This window comes from Podarcis muralis, chromosome 5 (genome assembly GCF_964188315.1).
Source record: "Podarcis muralis chromosome 5, rPodMur119.hap1.1, whole genome shotgun sequence".
In the NCBI taxonomy this organism is placed as follows: domain Eukaryota; kingdom Metazoa; phylum Chordata; class Lepidosauria; order Squamata; family Lacertidae; genus Podarcis; species Podarcis muralis.
The window spans coordinates 12,089,600-12,111,458 of record NC_135659.1 but is presented as its reverse complement, the minus strand read 5'-3'; the positions used below and the strand labels follow the sequence as shown (position 1 = coordinate 12,111,458).

The 21,859-nt window shown below is 45.9% G+C and overlaps 3 protein-coding genes across 3 annotated transcripts in view; 2 read left to right on the top strand and 1 right to left on the bottom strand.

The window, feature by feature from the left end:
- Window positions 1-6,142, bottom strand: part of ADCY10 (adenylate cyclase 10) — a 74,201-nt gene extending 68,059 nt beyond the window's left edge. Inside the window, exons 1-4 of the mRNA XM_077928106.1 lie at window positions 5,992-6,142; window positions 5,552-5,656; window positions 2,252-2,290; window positions 1,038-1,181 (exon numbers count right to left, since the gene is read on the bottom strand). Coding sequence (XP_077784232.1) covers window positions 1,038-1,181; window positions 2,252-2,290; window positions 5,552-5,656; window positions 5,992-6,142 — 439 coding nt within the window. The remainder of the gene's footprint in view (window positions 1-1,037; window positions 1,182-2,251; window positions 2,291-5,551; window positions 5,657-5,991) is intronic.
- Window positions 6,143-10,084: 3,942 nt separating this feature from the next.
- LOC114598413 (leucine-rich repeat-containing protein 52-like) lies at window positions 10,085-13,525 on the top strand. The gene is made up of 2 exons (XM_028732076.2): window positions 10,085-10,721; window positions 13,269-13,525. Exons 1-2 carry the CDS (start codon window positions 10,085-10,087, stop codon window positions 13,523-13,525), a joined length of 894 nt encoding a protein of 297 aa, XP_028587909.2.
- Window positions 13,526-17,080: 3,555 nt separating this feature from the next.
- Window positions 17,081-21,555, top strand: LOC114598414 (leucine-rich repeat-containing protein 52-like). The gene is made up of 2 exons (XM_028732077.2): window positions 17,081-17,741; window positions 21,129-21,555. Exons 1-2 carry the CDS (start codon window positions 17,081-17,083, stop codon window positions 21,380-21,382), a joined length of 915 nt encoding a protein of 304 aa, XP_028587910.2. The 3' UTR covers window positions 21,383-21,555.
- The last annotated feature ends 304 nt before the right edge of the window (window positions 21,556-21,859 follow it).

Genomic DNA, 21,859 nt, shown 5'->3' with positions numbered 1-21,859 from the left:
GGCATCTGGGTGGTGAACATAGTCTGTTCCCGGCTTTTTGCCTACCCAGGTGTTCACCCTTGGCTGACCTATGCTGGTGCCCTGGGTCAGCGCTGCCTGCAAGGGTGCAGGGAGCTAGTCGAACCAGAGCCTATGCAACCACTCACCTTCTGTAATCAATAAAGTAGTGGCCAAAATTCTGCCAAAAACCAAAACTAACATTTGAGTCAAGTGTGAATTTATTTAGGGGGGAGGTCTCTGGGTCTGAACACGCAACAGCCTTTACCAAAGGTGTCATGGGCTTTGAAGACGCTCGAACTCAGGTCGAAAGAGAGAAACGTGCTAAGAGGAAGGCACATTTGGCAAACCCTCACCGTGATCAACTTCCGCCCAGAAACCAATGTCCCCACTGTGGAAGGACGTGTGGATCCAGAATTGGCCTCCACAGTCACTTGCGGACTCACTGTTAAGACCATGCTCATGGAAGACAATCTTACTCGGCTAAGAGTGATCGCTAAAGAAGAAGAAGAACCCGGGGGAAATTATAGCAAGGACCCCTGAGTGTTCCTGCCTTGCTGTGCCAGTCTGTGCTCCTGTCTCTCTCAGGCAGAGGCACACATTTCGACTTTCCAAGGATCACAGGCTCTGAGCTCCATGTAGGGGAGGATGTTAGGATATTTCCGTTCCACCTTAAAAGGGAGCAGGCTTTGTGAGTCACAGAGTCTGCGTATTTCCTGTTCACAGGATGTTTATGTTTTCTATTGCTTTCATTTTCTCTCTCCATGCCTGAAACACTGAAGCAGGCAGTCATGTTTTTCTCTGTTCTGACTAACGCAGAATAAACTCATAAATAATGCTCTCCTGCGTGCATCTTCTGTTGTGCATTATCTGCTGATAAGAGCGTGCATCAGCCCTAGAATGTGGCAAGCTATTTCTGGAGCTCGTGCCGCTAATTGCTGATACTGCGTGTCTACGGGAGATCGATGGACGTCTGGAGGCGACGTAGGGCCATGATGGACTTTGTCTCCCTGGCAGTATCCCAACAGAGGATGCATTACCTATCTTAACGCGCAGTTCCAGTCCCACCTCCGTATCGCGAACCCCGTACTCTTGCTGGATGCTGAAGCTACATTTCAGTGCCAGAGTGATGATATCATTGATATGGCATCGCTCCACTTTCCAGAGTGCCAGCAATGCATCCCCTACAGAAGCCAGAGAGAATAACAATAATAATTATAATAATAATTTATTTATACCCCACCCATCTGGCTGGGTTTCCTCAGCCACTCTGGACGGCTCCCAACAAAACATTATTAATAATAATAATAATAATAATAATAATAATAATAATAATAATGTGATGAAACATCAAACATTAAAAACTTTCTTAAACAGGGCTGCCTTCAGATGTCTCCTAAAAGTCAGATAGTTGTTTATTTCCTTGACATCTGATGGGAGGGCATTCCACAGGGCGGGTGCCACTACCAAGAAGGCCCTCTGCCTGATTCCCTGTAACCTCACTTCTAGCAGTGAGGGAACCACCAGAAGGCCCTCAGCATTGGATTTCAGTGTCTGGGCTGAACGATGAAGGTGGAGACGCTCCTTCAGAAAGACTTGGATTTGTGACTGAAATTCCCAGGGGTCAGGAAAGGTTATTTATGCATGCCACTACTGCAGCCCATGTTTCATTAGCTCAAAAGTGGAAAAATGATTGAGGTCCCAACCAACGAAGAAAGGCAACTTAAGTTGAAAGAATATGCGCAGCTTGCAGACTTAACATATAGAATAAGAGAACAAAAGAACATACGCTTAGAGAAGACTGGAAAACATTTGTTGAATATATTAAATTGTGTACAGTTGAAAACGCTAGCAGCACTAAGATGAATTCAACAGTGTAAATAAGTTTTGGTGGATGCATTAATGGAAGACTGGAAAACATTTGTTGAATATATTGAATTGTGTACAGTTGAAAATGCTAGCAGCACTAAGATGAATTCAACAGTGTAAATAAGTTTTGGTGGATGCATTAATGGAATACTGAATGGTTTAGTTTTTGTAAAATATGCAGGGATTTATGATATGTCAAACGAACCATGGAAAAAGAAGAAAGGAAGTCATTGATATCTTAAGGATGTATAAATGAGTACTTTAAATTGTAAACAGAAAATTTAATAAAAATTATATACGAAAGAAGAAGAAAGACTTGGATTTGTGAAACATACAATTGAAAGCACACACACAGGTGTGACACCCACCCACAGAAGGGTCCTACCTGCAAATTTCAAGACATCGCCTCCAAACACCAACACCTCTGCAAAGGAAAAAGAAAGGGAGAAGGGTTACAGAAGTAGCTTCCATTGCTTCCACAGTTCTTCTAACTCTCTGTGTGCTCTTAATACCTTAAGAAGACAGACAAGGGTATAAAGTTTTAAATTGGGGTTGTTTACTTCACCACCTCAGCCCCTAAGGTAAAGGTAAAGGGACCCCTGACCATTAGGTCCAGTCGTGACCAACTCTGGAGTTGCGGCGCTCATCTCGCTTTATTGGCCAAGGGAGCCGGCATGCAGCTTCCGGGTCATGTGGCCAGCATGACTAAGCCGCTTCTGGCGACCCAGAGCAGCACACGGAAACGTCATTTACCTTCCCGCCGGAGCGGTACCTATTTATCTACTTGCACTTTGACGTGCTTTCGAACTGATAGGTTGGCAGGAGCAGGGACCAAGCAACGGGAGCTCACCCCGTCATGGGGTTTCGAACCACTGACTTTCTAATCGGCAAGTCTTAGGCTCTGTGGTTTAACCCACAGTGCCACCCGCGTCCCACCTCAGCCCCTACCAGGAGGAAAAAAGAAAGACAACTAAAGTTGCAACCCAGAAAGGGCACTGCCACTTTCTGCTGCTTTTCCTCCCTGTGAGCATTAATTAGAGGCTGTTATTAGTCCACCAGTATCGATCGCCCTTATAGCAACTGTGGGTGCTGGTGGGCCACAATTCCCAGTTTAAAATCCAGGCTCGAGCCCTCAGGAGAGTTCAATGATCCCAAGATGATCTGAGATTTGAACCTTGATCCAATCAAGAGAGTGTTCTGAATTTGGGCTCAGCCACGGGACAGTGCCAAAAGGGGGTGCCCTCCACTTGCCCCCCCCCCCATTTCTGGACTCCTGGAGTCCAGCTTTTGGTCCATCTGGCCCTCGACTGCCTGTCGTGACTGGCAGTGGCAACAATGCCCCAACCTTTTCGGCCGGAGTCTCTCCTAGCCCTGCCCTTGGAAAACCTGTGAACAAAGGTGGCAGCGACTGAAGCCCATTCCAACCTGTGATCTTTCATTTTTGACTTAGGACTTTAAAAAAAGGTAAAGGGACCCCTGACCATTAGGTCCAGTTGTGACTGGGGTTGCGGTGCTCATCTCGCTTTATTGACCGAGGGAGCCAGTGTACACTTACCGGGTCATGTGGCCAGCATGACTAAGCTGCTTCTGGCAAACCAGAGCAGTGCACGGAAACGCCGTTTACCTTCCCGCTGGAGCGATACCTATTTATCTACTTGCACTTTGATGTGCTTTCGAACTGCTAGGTGGGCAGGAGCAACGGGAGCTCACCCTGTTGTGGGGATTCGAACTGCCGACCTTCTGATTGGCAGGTCCTAGGCTCTGTGGTTTAACCCACAGCGCCACCCGCGTCCCTTACTTAGGACTTAGGTCAGCTCAGAATTGGTCCTGGCCATATTTTAGCCCTTGTAGGATCGCGTGGCACTTCCCAGCACTGTCTGAGTGCTGGGACGATAGAATATCTCTGGAACCAAAGTGAGGGTTGCGAGGGGAGGTTGTAGCCGCCGTCTGCCCCTCTGTGATGGCTTGTAAATGCTCTTTGCAAGAAGTGCCTCTGCTCACTCAGAGATACATACAGTTCTTTATTTTACTTATGATGTGGGTGGCGCTGTGGGTAAAAGCCTCAGCGCCTAGGACTTGCCGATCGAAAGGTCGGTGGTTCGAATCCCCACGGCGGGGTGCACTCCCGTTGCTCGGTCCCAGCGCCTGCCAACCTAGCAGTTCGAAAGCACCCCCGGGTGCAAGAAGATAAATAGGGACCGCTTACTAGCGGGAAGGTAAACGGCATTTCCATGTGCTGCGCTGGCTCGCCAGATGCAGCTTGTCACACTGGCCACGTGACCCGGAAGTGTCTGCGGACAGCGCTGGCTCCCGGCCTCTAGAGTGAGATGAGCGCACAACCCTAGAGTCTGTCAAGACTGGCCCGTATGGGCAGGGGTACCTTTACCTTTACTTACAAGCAGTGTATTACACTCATGCATCTGAATCCTCCAGTTCAGATTCTGGGAGTGGCCTACACCGGCTTCTTCTCCAACAGAAAAAGTGGGGAAGTTTCATGTAATGCCTCTCCCCCCTCCTCTTTAACGCTCTCCTCTACTTGGCAGATGGAATAGGCATTGTCTCACTATCGGTGCTAGAACTTCCTGTGCGGTGCTGGGGCTCTGCTTCAACATCTTAGGGCCTTCCCGCCTCCTGCCGTTCCCCTCTTTCCTCCATCGCTGCTTCCTGCCCACCTTCCTCTGCCCGTTCCTGCTCCTGCTCGGCATTCTCTGGCAGTGCCATGATACCCTCCTCATCAAGGGTATACTGTTCAAGGGATCTGGGGGTGTGGATCCTGTCCAGTGCCTGGACGTGGGCTTGGGACATCCCTATGATGTAAATCATAGGGCTCTATTGGTGGTTTACCCTTAGTTGGACGCCCTGCAGATGGGCAGGAGTCAAGATATAGCCTGGCTTCACCCCAATGCCTAAGCCAAACCGCTTACCTCTGTAACCAATAAAGTCGTGGCCTATTTGAACCCATAAACCAAAATGTGGAGTGATGGGAATGTACAGTCATATGTGGTGGGATTGTCTGTTAGTTAATGACTTTTGGAAACAGATTGGTATAGAAATATCTGGAATTGTGGGAAGGAACGTGGAAATAAATTAATGGTTCTTATTACACTGAGTAGTACCGAGTTAAAAACTAAAGAGGAATGCAAATGGGTAAAATTGATGGTAATTGCAGCCAGACAGGTTATAGCGAGTAATTGGAAAAATGCAGAAGAGCTAGGGGTGAACCAATGGAGGAAAAAACTGAATAATATTATAATTTTAGAATACCTGACTGTGAAATACATAGAATGAAAGGGTTTGAGGTCAGTGAGAAAGAGGAAGATTGGTTTGAGAAGATATTGAATTATTTGAGTAGGTTTGAACAATTTGGGGCTTATTAAAATGTTAAAAGTTAAATAAACCTTGTGGAGGGAGGAGTGTTAATGTATATAGAATCGTACATATGGTTTATTTGAGTATGTTATTATTGAACATTATTGAACATGTATATTACTGAATATGTATATTACTGAATATTGTATACCCAATGTATCAACCGCCTTGGGGGGGGGCGTTTCACTGTTTGTGTTTTGGTGGTTGGTAAAAATAAAAAATATATAAAAAACCAAAATACTTGTGTACGTGTGCTCATTATCTACTAGAGAACTGCGGGGTCACAGGGTCTTGGCATTCAGGTTGCTCTACTGACCTTCCACGATGTCTCCCACATAGTTATTAAGGGCCAGCGTTAGCTCATCAGCACCGCGGTCGAGGTTGGTGGTCATGCTGAACTTTTCGGTCAGTGCCGTGAAACCTTTAAGATATGTAAGCACTTGCTATTAGTGAAACACAGCTTGAGTTACAGCCAAGAGGATGGAAGTGGGAAAGGCAGGCGGAAGGTTTCACATCACTTTGGGAGACGGTTTCTTTTCTTCCCTTCCCCCCACCCCCCAATATTTTATTATTGGGGGCTGACTGCTTTTATGCATGGCTGGCCTCTGGTTTGGATCCAAGCCTATGAGAGAAGCGAGAGAGCCTCTCGGGGTGCAACGCTTTGAACTCCTCCCCATCAGGCTCAGGTTGTATATCTGTGTAAATAACCCATCTGCTCCCATCCCTCCCTCCCAACGCCGATCTCCCTTTGCCTACCTGAAATGTCCACAAAGAGCAACACGCCATCGAAGCTCTCAATGAAAGGCACTTCCTGGGAGAAATCACCATAAACTATGAGGTCGGGGACATGAGCGGCTACTTTGCCGAGGTTAGAGATCTCAAACTGCTTCTTGTCCTCACTCGTCATTCCTGCTGAGCGTTTATTGGGACACTGTCTCAGAGCTGCCGGAGAGAGGCATTGGGACTTCTTACCTGGTGCCTAGGGACCGGGAGGGGAGGGCTCCTTCCCGCACCTGTGTTGGCAGCATCTCTTTTGTCAGCCACATGTCACAATGAAGTGACAGAGGGCTCTTCTCCAATAGCAGTTACTTAAAGTTGTCTCCTTCCTAACAACGGTTGCTAGGCTAAACGTACTCGTTTTGCCAAAGAACCTACTGGGACGCAGGTGGCGCTGTGGGTTAAACCATAGAGCCTAGGACTTGCCGATCGGAAGGTTGGCGGTTCGAATCCCCGCAAGGGGGTGAGCTCCCGTTGCTTGGTCCCTGCTCCTGCCAACATAGCAGTTCGAAAGCACATCAATGTGCAAGTAGATAAATAGGTACCACTCTGGCGGGAAGGTAAACGACATTTCCGTGCGCTGCTCTGGTTCGCCAGAAGCGGCTTAGTCCTGCTGGCCACATGACCCGGAAGCTGTACGCCGGCTCCCTCGGCCAATAAAGCGAGGTGAGCGCCACAACTCCAGAGTCGGCCACAACGGGACCTGATGGTCAGGGGTCCCTTTACCTTTTCAAAGCTGTTTCCTTCCTAACAATGGTTGCTAGGCTAAACGTACTCATTTTGCCAAAGAACCTACTGGGCCAAGGGCCACTGCAGGCCCCCACCCCACCCAAAGGGCAAGCTAAACTCCAGCAAATTCTTTTAGCCGCGGGCCGGTCCACTGTCCCTCAGACCTTGTGGTGGGCCAGGGTAGCGGCACTGGGGGGCAGAGCTGGAAGAAGAGGCGAAGGGGGCAAGTAGTACTCCCACCCCCCAGCACCAGCCCCTGCTTAAAATGGCGCTCAGCCAGCTCAGCCCAGCTTCCTTCCTCCTCTAGGCAGGGCAGGGAGAAGCCATTTTGCATCCTTAAGATATCAGTCACTTCCCTTCTCTTTCCATGGTTCATTTTACATATCATAAATCCCTGCATATTTTACAGAAACTATACCCATTCAGTATTCCATCATTTTGTTGTTGTTTAGTCGCTTAGTCGTGTCCGACACTTTGTGACCCCATGGACCAGAGCACGCCAGGCACTTCTGTCTTCCACTGCCTCCCGCAGTTTGGTCAAACTCATGCTGGTAGCTTCGAGAACACTGTCCAACCATCTCGTCCTCTGCCGTCCCCTTCTCCTTGTGCCCTCCATCTTTCCCAACATCAGGGTCTTTTCCAGGGAGTCTTCTCTTCTCATGTGGTGGCTAAAGTATTGGAGCCTCAGCTTCAGGATCTGTCCTTCCAGTGAGCACTCAGGGCTGATTTCCTTCAGAATGGATAGGTTTGATCTTCTTGCAGTCCATGGGACTCTCAAGAGTCTCCTCCAGCACCATAATTCAAAAGCATCAATTCTTCAGTGATCAGCCTCCTTTGTGGTCCAGCTCTCACTTCCGTACATCATTACATCCATCAGAACTGTTGAATTTATCTCAATGCTGCCAGCGTTTTCAGCTGTACACAATTATTTCCCATCTATTCAATAAACATTTTTCCAATCTTCTCTAAACATATGTTCTCCTTGTTCTCTTATTCTGTATGTTAAGTCTGCAAGCTGCGCACATTCTGTCAACTTAAGTTGCCAATCTTCTTTCGTTGGGACCTCGCTCGTTTTCCATTTTGGGGCTAACAGAACACGGGCCGCAGTAGTGGCATGCATAAATAACATTTTTTTTGACACCTGGGAATTTCAGTCTGAATTATCCCCAACAGAAAGGACGCTGGGGGTATTGGGGGGGGGAGTATTTTAAACATTTTTTTCAATTCATTATAGATCATTTCCCAATACTCTTCTACCCTTTTACCCTTCCAAGGGCAAATCTATAGCACAGACTTAAAGTAGCTTTACTGTCCTTCCCTCTCCCCAGGGAACTTTGGGAACCGGAGCTCTGAAGGGATGCCTCATGCCCCCCCACCCCCCCGGTTAGAATTCCTGGGATATTTGGTAGGAAGCCTTGCTAGGTAAACTTGCATAAAACCAATATTGGATTATGGTGTAGACATGTCCAAAGAGATATAAAGCCAGTTTTACCTGTAGCCTAGAGAGCCTTATTGGCACAAAGGTGAAGAACAAGTCTAGTACACACCAAGGAAGAATGGCAGCGTAAAATGTTTAAATACGCTGAACTGGCTGGTCTGGCGAATAGGATAAGAGAAAATGAAGATGAGGAATATAAGAATGAATAATATTTATTGAATATTTTAAGAACCAGTATAGACAAATACATAGCTTAGCAGGTCTCGAGTAAATCCAGCAGATAGAACATATTAAAAATATTTTTTAAAATTGTCCAGTAGCACCTTAGAGACCAACTAAGTTGGTCCTGGGTATATAAGCTTTTGTGTGCATGCACACTTCTTCAGATACACTGAAACAGAAGTCACCAGACCCTTGTATATAGTGGGAGGGTGGGCTGGGGTTTTTCTCAGAAGGGTAGTAGGAGATGGGTGATTGACTCAATGGGTATGGTAAACCTGTTGACAACTGTTAATGACTGCAATAGTCCTATAGGAAAAAACAAGGGATGGTATTGCAGATGATTAACATATGTAATAAGGCAGGAATCCAATATCTCTATTAAGACCAGGTCTCTCCATAGTTTTCAGTTTAGTGATAAACTGCAGTCATTAACAGTCGTCAACAGGTCTACCATACCCATTGAGTCAATCACCCATCTCCTACTACCCTCCTGAGAAAGAAGTGTGCATGCACATGAAAGCTTATACCCTGTGATGGCCAGGGATTCGGACTCAGAGGCTGAACCTGAGGAATCCCAGCCTGCACAGGAGTCCCTGCCTCCAGAACCAGCTGAGCCAGGGCTGGGGCCTGAGCCTGAAGGGTCCTCACCTGTGCTGGATCCTCAGGTGTAGGCATCAGCTGAGACTGCTCTGGCTCCTGAGGGGATGGAGGACCCACTGCCTGCAGGTGCTCCACTCTCAGCCCCGTCAGGGGAAGCTGAGGTTGCCTCTGGGTCCGGTAACCCTCCAGCCTCTCCTGAGCTGCAGAGGCTTAGGGCAGAGAGGCGGAGGGAACTAAGTTCCCGCAGGAGGAGTGCTCGCCTCCAGGCCAGGAGAGGCGAGTCACCTGTGGACCGGGGCTGCCCTATGCCTCAGAGCAGATAAAAGCCAGCCAGCCCCAGTCCCAGGTTGCGGGAGCAATGTTGTTGGTAGCCGGTTCCTGTCTGCACCCTGTCCTGCTCTTCTGCCAGAGTTCCTGACCTCACCCGACTCCCTGCCTTGGACCCCGCTTCAGCTTTGACGGACAGCCTCCATACCGTACCATCGACCTCGGACTGGACTCGGACCTCGCCTCTCGGTTAGCCCCTGGGACTAGCACATACCCAGAAAAAAACTTAGTTGGTCTCTAAGGTGCTACTGGACAATTTATTTATTTATTTATTTATTTATTTATTTATATCTTTCGACTGCGTCAGACCAACATGGCTACCTACCTGAATCTAGCAGATAGAGTTTTAAATAGATAACAGATTGGATGATTAAAAAGATGTGGATTACGTGAAGCAGTAGAAAAGCAAAATGAACTAGGAAAAGGATGGAAGGGAAGTCATATGGTATGTATACAGGCTGTATTTGGTATGAAGTTGTAAGTGGGACAGGGGGAGGGGAGGGGGTTAAATATGCTCTTTGTTCCTGTTTTTGAAAATGCTTTTTTTTTTTAATTTAAAAAAAAATCCCAGAACATATGACCTAGGCAGTAACTCCTTGATACATCATCACTCCAGATTTGTGGGCCAAACTGGTGATGTCATAAAGGCAACTGGTACCAACTGGGATGACATGGGAGCTGCTGCAGCAGCAGCAGGAAACACTTCTCCTTTAGTGCTGAAGGGAAACCCTTCATCTTCCGTTTAAGGTGTATAGGATGGGACATCTTCTGCCCTCTTTCCGTACTTCCACACCCTTGTGGATAGCCGTTCTCATTGTAATAAGGTGGACAGGAAAGGGCCTTAGCTGTCCATCAAAGTGCAGCTGTGAACAAAAGGCAGTGAATTGCAGCATGAAGGCTTTAGACAAAGTTCCGGGCTCAATTCCGCTGACCACCAGGGAGTTGATTCTGTCCTACAACAAACTTGTCACGTTGCCGGTATTAGAGATGAGCTATCTGAACGAACTGGTCTATCTGGACTGCAGCCACAACCTGTTAGAAATGGGCCTGGATTTCACCTTTCCCGGTATAGTCAAGTTGACGTACCTAGACCTCAGTTTCAATAAGCTTTCCTTTGTAACGCCTTACACTTTCTCGCAACTCAACAAGCTGCTGCTGCTGAATCTCTCAAGCAACCCAAAGTTGGTGGAAGTGAAGGACAAAGCCTTTGACAGCAACCCCCTTCTGAGATTTGTGGATATGAGCGACTGCGCCTTGACGTACGTTGGCGGCGAATTATTCAAAGATCTGCACAACCTTCATAGTTTGAGACTGAAGGGGAACCCCTGGAATTGTGACTGCAGTTTCTTGGAGTTTTGCAACTGGATTAAGAAAGCTGATGTTGTGTATCCAGGTGAGACCTTTTCCCAGGTGTGAATTCCGTGGGGCGCCTTCTCCTATTCACAGGCACCAAGGACGCGGGACGAGGCATCCTGAGAAGTGGTACCAAGGAGGAAGAGGAAGATAAGCATGAGGAAATGGGAGACAAAGGATGAGCAAGTAAAATCCTCAATGATACATTGGATATTGCTCATAATATAGACACGGAAGCATGGGGGAAGAATGGCAGATGAAGTTGATGGGCTATATGGAACTGGCGGAAATGACTGGCAGAATCCGAGACCAGGGAGAAGAGTCGGTGGAAGAAGACTGGGAAAAGTTTAAAGACTATTTACAGAAATACTGTAAAATTAATGAATGTTAGAAAAATGTTGGAATGAAGTTATATGGCTTTAGTAGAAATGTTATAAGGAACTAAGTATAAATAGATTAATAGAATATTAAAGGAAAAAATAAGGTTAGAATGTGTTAAGATAATTATAGGATAGAAAACAGAGGAAGATGGAAAGGAATTGCTGAAACAATTAACAGAAGTGGAATACAAAAAGGGAGGTGTGAGGAGGTCGTTGAAATAAGCGAATGAAAGATAAGATATTGAAATTGTTTGATGTGTTCTAAATGGCTTTTGTTTTGTTTTGTTAGTTTAATGTGTTAGTGTTATGTAGTGTCTTTGTGTTGTATTGTATTGTTTTTTTTTCTTTTTTTGTTGTGTTTAAATTGTTGGAAAAGTAATAAATATTATTTTTTAAAAAAAATAGACACGGAAGCATGGGAACGATTGTGGAATAGGGATATAAAATTTACAGCATGTTATAATCTAAGAGAAAAATGATATGAAAATGATATATCGATGGTATCTAACACCGAGTAAATTGGCCAAAATGTATAAATCTAAATCAAATAAGTGTTGGAAATGTAAAGAGAAAGAAGGTTCTTTTTATCATATGGGGTGGTCTTGTAGGAAGGCTAAAGCTTACCAGGAAATGATATATAATGAATTGAAAAGGATGTTTAAAATAACGCTTGTAAAAAAACCACAACAACGTGGAAGCTTTTCTTTTGGGAATTATAGGGACAGAACTACTTAAACTGTACAGAAATATATTAATGTATGCTGCTACAGCGGCAAGAATGTTTTTCTCCCCAAAATGGAATGAAGCAGAAGTCCCAGCAAAGGAAGAATGGATGCAAAACCTTATGGAATATGCAGAAATGGCAAAAAAAAATTGGAAGAATAAGAAATCAAGATAACAAACTTTTTATAAAAGAATGGAAATGGCTTATTGAATATTTACAAATAAATTGTAAACAGATAGGAATATTGGCAGGATTATTGTAATAACCTGCCATTTCATAAGAGTATATATTTAAAGCAGATGAATAAATGAGCAAATTAAATTATTTTGGATATGCAGAAAATATTCAAAATAAATTTAAGGAACCACATTATACATTTCACTGATTTTACAATCTTTTTGACATTTTAAAACTTGAATTCCTTCCCCCTCTTTCTGCAGTTTCATAAGTTTTTGTATCCTTCTTCCTTTGCTGGGACTACTTATTTCCATTTTGGGGCAAGTAACATCCTTGCTGCAAATACTGCTCTATTTCCTTCACCGCCCTCTTTTGACACTTGAAGTGTAGATTTTTAAGTATTGTGTTTTAATGTTGTAACTCATCTTGGGACCTTAGGGTGAAGGGCAGGTTAGTAACGATGATGATATGCTGATGAAGATGATGAAGAAGACGAAGAATACAGTGGTACCTTGGTTCTCAAACTTAAACCGTTCTGGAAGTCCATTCCAAAACCAAAGCATTCCAAAACCAAGGCACACTTTCTTATAGAAAGTAATGCAAAATGGATTAATCCGTTCCAGACTTTTAAAAACAACCCCTAAAACAGCAATTTAATATGAACTTTACTATCTAATGAGACCATTGATCCATAAAATGAAAACAATAAACAATGTACTGCAGTCACACAATCAATCAGTAGCTGAACTGGGTTCCACACAATCACACACACAAAAGAGCCGCAAAAGCAAAAACGCAAAATAAATAGCAAAAACAGACAGACCTCAGCGTAACACTCAAAACGGAAGTGTGGCACTCAAATTGGAAGCGTAACACTCAAAACGGAGCACGTTCAGCTTCTGAAAAAAGTTCTCATACCGGAACACTTACTTCCAGGTTTGCAGTGTTTGGGTTCCAAGTTGTTTGAGTACCAAGACATTTGAGATCCAAGGTACCACTTTATATTAAACTTTAAATCTAGCTTATGTGGAGGAAGGTCAGAGAAGGTGGAGATTGTTCATAATATACTGGTGGTGGTGGAAGAGGTCTGCTCTAGAGCATGAATGTCTGACCCAACTGAAGATGCTCTGGACTTCTGTGAGCCAGAGTAGTTTTCTCCCTTCCATGATCTCTCCAGGGTCCTTCACTCGTTTTTTGCTTGTCCTTGGTCTGTTAAGGCACATTCCTATTATAGATCTACCAATTAACAAATTAAAATGCTGACTGTAACTCCTCTTAAATTTGTTTGTTTTTCCCCCTCCCCCAGACTCTGAGGAAATGACTTGCAACAAACCAGAACTTCTCAAGGGTCTGACAGTCAATGTGGCCGAGACGAAGCTCCACTACCTCTGCCTTGTCCATTTAGACTTCCAAGATTTCGTCTTCTTGGGTCTGATGGCCCTCTGCATCTTTTTTGGAGGAACTCTGGTGGCCTGGCTGGTTGGGCTAGCCACAGTGATCTATTATCACCCCGTAATGAAGGTGGACGAGGAATTGGACGAGGAGGAATACAGAATGATTTAGACCTGCTGTTTTGGAGCTCTGAGAAGTGTCAATGGCTTGTAGCCCTTCTGTTTCATGGCAAAATCCATTTGCTGGTGTTTCCCCACCTTTCCAGGATGGTCTCACTTTGCCCCTCCTTTGTGTGCACAAGTATAACCTTGCGGTATAGAACGGGGCCTGACTGTGCCAGGTGTCAGCGCCAGGGTAGAGGGCATGGGAGACTGGGTGCTTCCGGGTGTGCTGGGCCCAGGGGTTAACCTGAAGGAGCGTCTCCACCCCCATCGTTCAGCCCGGACACTGAGGTCCATCTCTGAGGGCCTTCTGGCGGTTCCCTCATTGCGAGAAGTGAGGTTACAGGGAACCAGACAGAGGGCCTTCTTGGTAGTGGCGCCCACCTTGTGGAACGTCCTCCCTTCAGATGTGAAGGAAATAAGCGGCTATCTTCTTTTTAAAAGACATCTGAAGGTAGCCCTGATTAGAGACGTTTTTAATATTTAATGCTGTATTGTTTTAACACTTGATTGGAAGCCGCCCAGAGTGGCTGGGGAAACTCAGCCAGATGGGCGGGGTATAAATAATAAATTATTATTATTATTATGTATATAACCCAAGCAACGTGGCCCAGGTCCGGTCCCGAATCCAAGGGTTCCACAAGGAGTCAGTCTGACAGGGCCAAGGCAGGACACGAGGCAGGAAACCAGGCAAGGTCAGAAACAGGATCTCAGGCAGTGTTGCTCCCGCAACCTGGGGCGGGGTCCGACAGCCTTTTATCTTTGTCAGGGTAGCGGCCAGTCCTGATCCCCCGGCGACTCACCTCCCTGTTTCGCCTAAAGGCGAGCACTCCTCCTGCGAGTACTCAGGTCTCTCCTTCTCTCAGACCTCAGTCTCTGCAGCTCGGGAGATGTCGGTGGGTTACTAGACCCAGAAGCCACCTCAGCCTCTCCTGACCCAACTGGTAGTGGAGCAGCTGTAAGTGATGGCCCAGCTGAAGGCAATGAGGTAATCCCTGCATCTGGAGCCAGGGCAGGCTCAGGCCCCTGACTCGGCCCAGCTGTGCAGACTGGGGCTCTTCAGGATCAGGCCCCAGACTTGGTTCAGATGTCGCCTGAGGCAAAGGATCCGGTGCGGACTGAGACTTCTCTGATTCTGAGTCTGAGCCCAAGTCCCAGGTCATCACACCAGGATGCAAGTCCAAGTCTCGGCCCCCGAGGCGTCAAAGGAGTCAAGTGGGAAGGAGGTTCCTGGGGGGCGAGTGTGATAGCCAATAACTGGTGGCCCACCTGCTCCGTAAGAGCTGAGGACATTTCTGAAAGGGCCCCCAAGCAAAAGACAACTGCGGCCATTGATTTAGAGGAGTGGGGTCAGATGTTGCATTAGTCTCCGGGAGTCTGTGCGCTTCACACATGACCTTCAAACATGCTTGCACGAAGGGAATCTTTTATGTGGGTCAGCTGCCCACCATGCTGGGGAAAAATGTCAAAAAGAGCTCCAAAGTCAGAAATTCTTATCCATGACAAAAGCACAAATTTAAATGGCGTTCCTTACAGAAGATTTAGAGGGGAGAATTCTGTTAATCAATGGGGTGCAGCATTGAAACCAAATCACGAGTGCCTTTCCCCTAATACCCGCTACATTCACACTCCTAAACTAAACAATAAATTCCTAAAAGAGAGAGAGAGAGAGAGTACTCATACTAACAATAGCGGTGGAAAAGTGGTGGGAGCCTGTCCATTCAACAAGAAAACTCCCCAAAATGAAGAAAGATTGGAAGTTACCTATTCGGTGCTTAGAAGAGCTCTTGCAGATGTAAACAGGTCGCAAAGCCTTGTGTGTGTGTGTTTTATTACATATTATTTTATTTTGATAAAGTCATAATCAGAATAAAAATGTGCTCCCCCCCCCCCACTGAGACCATTCCATTGTACGCTACTGGCCAAAATTGTGGAAACCTTTTGGGGAAAATGTATTTCCGAGGTTTGATGGCTCATAGCACCACTTTTGGGGGGAGTAGCACCATAAAATTATATATCAATGGAAAGATAATTTAATGAAGAACGTAATTGAAATACTTTATTGTCACTTGTACAACTTGTATACAGTGAGATTACACGAGCACCCCCCACTCAGCTCTCTTAGTCTTAATTTACCGGTACCTCATTTACTGACGCACACCCACCAAACCCCAAAGTCAGTTGCCCTCTTGTTATCTTTTCATTCAGCAGCCTAACAGCCCATGGACAGAAGCTGTTCTTTACCCTGTTGGTGCTTCTATATATTCTGCCTGAGGGCAGAAGATCAAGAAAGTGCCGGCCAGGGAGTGAATCATCCCTAAGAATTTTCCTCACTCTCCTGAGGAAACGTTCTTCCACTATTTCATCCAGCGGATTCACGGGACAGCCCATAATATCTTGTGCTGTATTTACCACCCTCTGTAGGCACTTCCTGTCAGATGATGTCAAACCAGCGTACCACACCGTGATGCAGTATGAAAGGACACTTTCTATTGTGGACCGGTAGAAGGAGATCATCAAATGTTGATTGACATCATTCTTCCACAATACTCTGAGGAGGTGGAGTCTCTGTTGGGCTTTCTTAACCACCTGGGAATAGCTGTCAGCTTTTCCCTTTTCTTGCGAGGAATCCTATTCGGAATAAGGGAATTTCCCTTTTAAAAAGGGGAAAGTTGACAGCTATGCACCTTGGTTGTATTTATTTATGTAATGCACTCTAAAAGATGGGGGGGGGGGTTTAGAAGTCTTAATTAAGTTCCATCACACAAGCCCTACCTGGCTTCTCAGCCTTGGACTCTCTAAAATTTTCTTGGTGATTGTCAGGCACCCTAGTCTGCCTCAGGTACAGAAGACGGACACTTTCTTTCTTTTTTTCCAAAAAAAATTTATTGGTTTTCACAAAATTATAAACAAACAAACACATAAGACAAACAAACATAAATCATAGCCTTATTGAAAATCACACTTATTAACTTTGTTAAGTGACTTCCTTGCTTCCCCTTGGTTGAATTTCACTGTATATACTTTTAACGGTTTTCCAAATCACAATTCTCATAAAATTTAACTTTAACATCCTTAAATCTTCACATTACGAAATTAAACATATTAATTCATCACTTAACATAAATAAAACCCTAAGCCAATTAAGTATCTGCAAGCTGTTTTCAGTTAATTTAACTTAACATATTTAACTAAATAATCATTAAATTTAATCCACTTTTCCTGATACTCCTCCTCCTTCCGGTTGCGGACTCTTCCGGTTAGGTCGGCTAGCTCCGAAAAATCCATCATCTTCATTTGCCATTGGCAGAAGACGTACACTTTCTCTTGTGTATACACACAAAGCATGCCCAAAACCTGTGCAGGGATGAACCTTGGATGACATAAAGGTGTCAACTGGCAGTCAACACGATACAGAGCAGCAAGTGGCCGTTTTGCACATTCAAGAAAGTGAGCTCTCTGCCCCAGGTGCTTCAGTTGGCCGTTTGCCCGAGATGTTGACGAGCGAAGAGTTTGCAGAAAGCAGAGCACCCTGAGCTCTCCACAGGATCGGTGCGGAGAAGAAATGGCTCCCCGCCCAGAATGGAGTGGAGAACATTGGGGTGCAAAGGGAGCCGGCTGCTGCTTGCGGTGGGTGGTGCTGCTCCTAGGAATTGGTGGGACGGCAGAAGGTGTGTCGTGTCCCCAGGGGTGCACTTGCGAGTATCTGGCCGTGAACTGCACAGGGAAGGGGCTTGCAGAGTTCCCGGCGACCATCCCTCTGGACACCAGGCAGCTGATCCTGGCTCAAAACCAGCTCAGCTACTTGCCGTCCGTGGAGCTGAACTTCCTCAGCGACTTGATCTATCTAGACTGCAGCGGCAATGCTTTGGGCCAGGACCTGGACTTCACCTTTGTGAGCATCATCAGGCTGGTCTACTTGGACCTCAGTTTCAACAACCTCACCCTGATCACGTTTGGGACCTTTTCCCAGCTGGGCAGCCTGGTTGTCCTCAAGCTCTCCGACAACCCCGGCCTGGTGGAGATTGAGAAGGACTCCTTTGCCAACAATACCTGGCTGAGGCACCTGGATGTGAGCCGCTGTAGCCTGACGTTCCTTGATGCAATTACCCTCAGGGACCTGCCCAACCTGAGAAGCCTGGGCTTAAGCGGGAATCCCTGGTTCTGCAACTGCTCCTTCATGGAACTGTGCAGCTTCATAAAAGAGAGTGGCATAACTATCCCAGGTGAGTGGGAATTCTGAGCATCTAGGGGATGGGGTCCCATCTCCAGGTGAGCTGTAGGGCGCTTACCCAGCTGCTGGGCTGAGAGGGTGAGCAGTCTGTGGACTTAGGACAACTATGTCCCTCTGGCGTTTGGCCTTTAAAAATAAGTCCTCTGCATTCCTATGCTTAGAGCAAAGGCATGTACCACGACTTTGCTCCTCTGCCTCAGAAGAGTCAAAGCCAAGGAAGGACAGCAATAATTTACTTTTCAATGAAGTGGCAGTACAGTGGTACCTCAGGTTACAGATGCTTCAGGTTACATACGCATCAGGTTACAGACTCCGCTAACCCAGAAATAGTACCTCGGGTTAAGGACTTTGCTTCAGGACGAGAACAGAAATCGCGCAGCAGCGGCAGCGGGAGGCCCCATTAGTTAAAGTGTCACCTCAGGTTAAGAACAGTTTCAGGTTAAGAACAGACCTCCAGAACAAATTAAGTTCTTAACCCGAGGTACCACTGTATAACTATTGCACTAGGAAGGTACTTTCTTGCCAAAGTTAATGGGAGAATAAGAAGCTCTTTGAAAATGTCAAGCAAACACACACAAATATTTTGTCTTGCCCCCTTCTCCCCTCATCAGCCATCAAGGCAACAGAGAGCTCTGCTGCTGTTTATCCTGAATTTCTTGTGATTCCCGAGTCAAAATATTGTGTGCAAGCTTCTCCACTATTCTGAGCGGAGTGTTTCTTGCCTTATTATCTGCAGTTTTGCTGATGCCATTCTTTTCAGCTGTTGTTGCTTCTTATTGTTGAAGAACCACCTAAAAGGCTTGCTGTGTTATCATGGTAGTTTTTTTTGGGGGGGGGCAACCCATGCAATTCACAAAGGTGTTTCTTTTACGTTACAATATTTCATTATTATTATTATTATTATTATTATTATTATTATTATTATTATCATCATCAATTCTTTATTGATTAAAAGGTTTGCATGTCTATACAAACATTATGTACTATCTCTTAACAGGTAAAAAAAGAAAATTATATAAAATAGAAAATTTATAAAGGAAAAAAAGGAAATAAAGAAGTAACAAAGAAATCAATTTTAAAAAAAGAGAGAGAGACAAAGTTATTTACATAGTAAAAGTACTCATCAGCACAATTCTTCCCATCCTTCTCATCATATTGTTTGATATAACATTCTTTTTTACACAGGTTTACACTGTATAATATCATTTCTTTCTGCTTTGTATATATTCCTTCGATCTTTTTATTTACAAATATCACTCAATTTCTGCTAATACAGAGTTTCAATCCTTCCCTCACGCGTTTACCAAAGAGGAGGCCCTTTCCCATTAATTCTGATACACTACTCCCTTTCTGAATCCTCCCCTCCCTTCCCATATTCCAAGCAGAGACAAAGCTACGCTTCCAGAAGAAAATTTCTATTCCTGCGTCGTAACTCTCAGAGAAGGGGAAGGGGGAAGAAGGAGGCTGCTTATGTGTCAGGGAAGGCAGTTCTGTTTCCCACTTATGTCACACAACTCACCTTATAGCCTTGCCACGGCTGTTTCAAATAGCCAGCATCACTGTTTGTGTGTGAAACAGACACATCCCTTTGCATTCCTCTGCGCCTTGTTTGAGAGCAGCGGTTAAACTTTAATGCTGGCTGCAAGCTTATCTGGCAACGAGAGCTCCTCTTTCCTTCTGGAAATGAAATAAGACACACCATGCTCCATGCCAGCTGGTGGCACAAAATGGCACATCATGATAACTTTGTGGCCCCACTTGACAGCTGTCTTCTACAGTATGAGAGCCAGCTCAGGGCAGGCAACCTGTCTGCACTAGGCGAAGGGTAGAAGTCCAATAAAATTAGGGGGCTCTAGTGCCAGAGTTGGGTGGTCCAACACTGCATGAGTTCTGCCAATGGCATCCACACCGTTTGGGGAAGTTGGGAAACAGCTGGCACTGTGCTCTAAACCACTGAGCCTCTTGGACTTGCCAGTCAGAAGGTTGGCGGTTCGAATCCCCGCGACAGGGTGAGTTCCCATTTTTCTGTCCCAGCTCCTACCAATGGCTCCCCAAAGATCTCTCCAAACTAGGAGATGGGTAGCAAAATGGGCAAAAGAGGTTCTGTGTAAGGAAGCACAGAGGGACCACACTGTCACAAAGATGGAGTTGGGCTACGTCATCTAGCCCAACTCCCAGCCAACCCAATGCCACAGCATCCTTGGTACATGGGGGATGCAGGTGGCGCTGTGGTCTAAACCACTGAGCCTCTTGGGCTTGCCAATCAGAAGGCTAGCGGTTCAAATCCCCATGACGGAGTGAGCTCCCGTTGCTCTGTCCCAGCTCCTGCCAACCTAGCAGTTCAAAAGCATGCCAGTGCAAGTAGATAAGTAGGTACTGCTGCAGCAGGAAGGTAAATGGTGTTTCCGTGCGCTGTGGTTTCCGTCACGGTGTCCCACTGCACCAGAAGTGGTTTAGTCCTGCTGGTCACATGACCCAGAAAGCTGTCTGTGGACAAACGCCTGCTCCCTCGGCCTGAAAGTGAGATGAGCGCCGCAACCCCATCGTCGCCTTTGACTGGACTTTACCGGACTTTACTAGGCCCAAAACCAGGTGAATGTGACCCATCTGCAGGGCTGGCCCAAGACATTTTGGCACCCGAGGCAAACCACAAAATGGCGGGCTTGCCGCTGCCAGGGGAGAAGGAAATAACGCTTGTGCATGCGCAAATAACGCTTGTGCATGCGCAAATAACGCTTGCGCATGCACACAAGCTGTTTCCAGTGCTGCTCCAACCTGGAAGTGGGCAGCCGTGCTGCGCAGCGCCAGTAAGAGCGGGTGTCAGCAGTGGGCAGCGGGGGTCGCCACAGGCCGGATAAACGAGTCCCTTGGGCCTTATCCAGCCCACGGGCCTTAGTTTGGGGACCCCTGTCATAGCCAGATCACTCTTGGGTTCACCCACTAACATGGACTAATAATAGCTTTTCATTCAGTATGCACCAAGACAATTATTTCAGAAGGATTACCAAGAAAACCCACCTCAGCTGCAGAAATCTTTCCCCCCAAAGTGATGGAGAATTCTGCCTCCCCCTCCAAGAATATTTTTCCCCTGGGAATGGGTCCAGTAATCAGTCTATTGGGCAGTAAGCACTCTGGCCTGCCATTTTAGATGTTTAGTAGAAAGATAACAACCATAAATGCTGATTTATTTTGTTTCCTGAAATGTATATACCACTTGACTGGAACAAACATGAAAGCAAGTTAGGTCTGAGTTTAAAGGGGAGGGTGTCTTCATGGGTCTGGTGAGGATCAAGGCCACAGGCCTGTAGACATGTCCTTAATTGACATGTTTTTTATGCACAAGTCGAGACTTCTTGTCCCTCTTGCGTTTCCTCTGCAGACTCTGACAACGTCACCTGCTACAGCCCAGCTTTTGTGCATGACCTGAAGATGCTGGAAGAGGCACAGGAGCAACTGAATTATAAATGCTTCATCCATTTTGATGACCAAGACTATCTTTTCCTGGGTCTGGTTGGATTCTGCATCTTCTCTGCCGGCACGGTGTTTGCCTGGCTCCTGGGAGTTTGCGCGGCTGTATATGAATTCTTAACTGCGTCAGGAGACGATGAAAACGAAGAGGACTGGGACGAATGAGCCTAGTAGACTCTGAAAATGGACTTGGTGATATATTGAGAGCGTCGTCCTATGTATCTTTACTTGGAAGTAAACCCCGCTGATCACAATGTGACCAGGACTGCAGTCCACCACGCATGTCCTAGGAAGCAATCCTTTTTGAAGACAGTGGGGCATACTTCAGAGTAAATAAGCGTAAAATGCCTGAAAGTTAAGACATCCTCAGAATCATATTTGAAACTCTATGACAGCAAATGACAGCAAATTACCTTACTGGAATAGTTTGGCTTTGGAGAGTGATATTATTCTGTTAAGATGTTGCTGCTATGCCTGGCGCTAGATTGGAGTGCAGCTTTCCTCATACAGTGGTGCCTCGCAAGACGAAATTAATTCGTTCTGCGAGTTTTTTCGTCTTGCGAATTTTTCGTCTTGCGAATTTTTCGTCTTGCGAAGCACAGTTTCAAAAGAAGTTTTGGAAAAGCTTCAAAAATCACCAAA

Coding starts and splice junctions, on each gene's coding strand:
- LOC114598413 (XM_028732076.2), top strand. CDS start 10,085: ATGGGACATCTTCTGCCCTCTTTCCGTACTTCCACACCCTTGTGGATA. Junction 10,722..13,268: donor AGCTGATGTTGTGTATCCAG/GTGAGACCTTTT, acceptor CCCCTCCCCCAG/ACTCTGAGGAAATGACTTGC.
- LOC114598414 (XM_028732077.2), top strand. CDS start 17,081: ATGGCTCCCCGCCCAGAATGGAGTGGAGAACATTGGGGTGCAAAGGGA. Junction 17,742..21,128: donor GAGTGGCATAACTATCCCAG/GTGAGTGGGAAT, acceptor TTTCCTCTGCAG/ACTCTGACAACGTCACCTGC.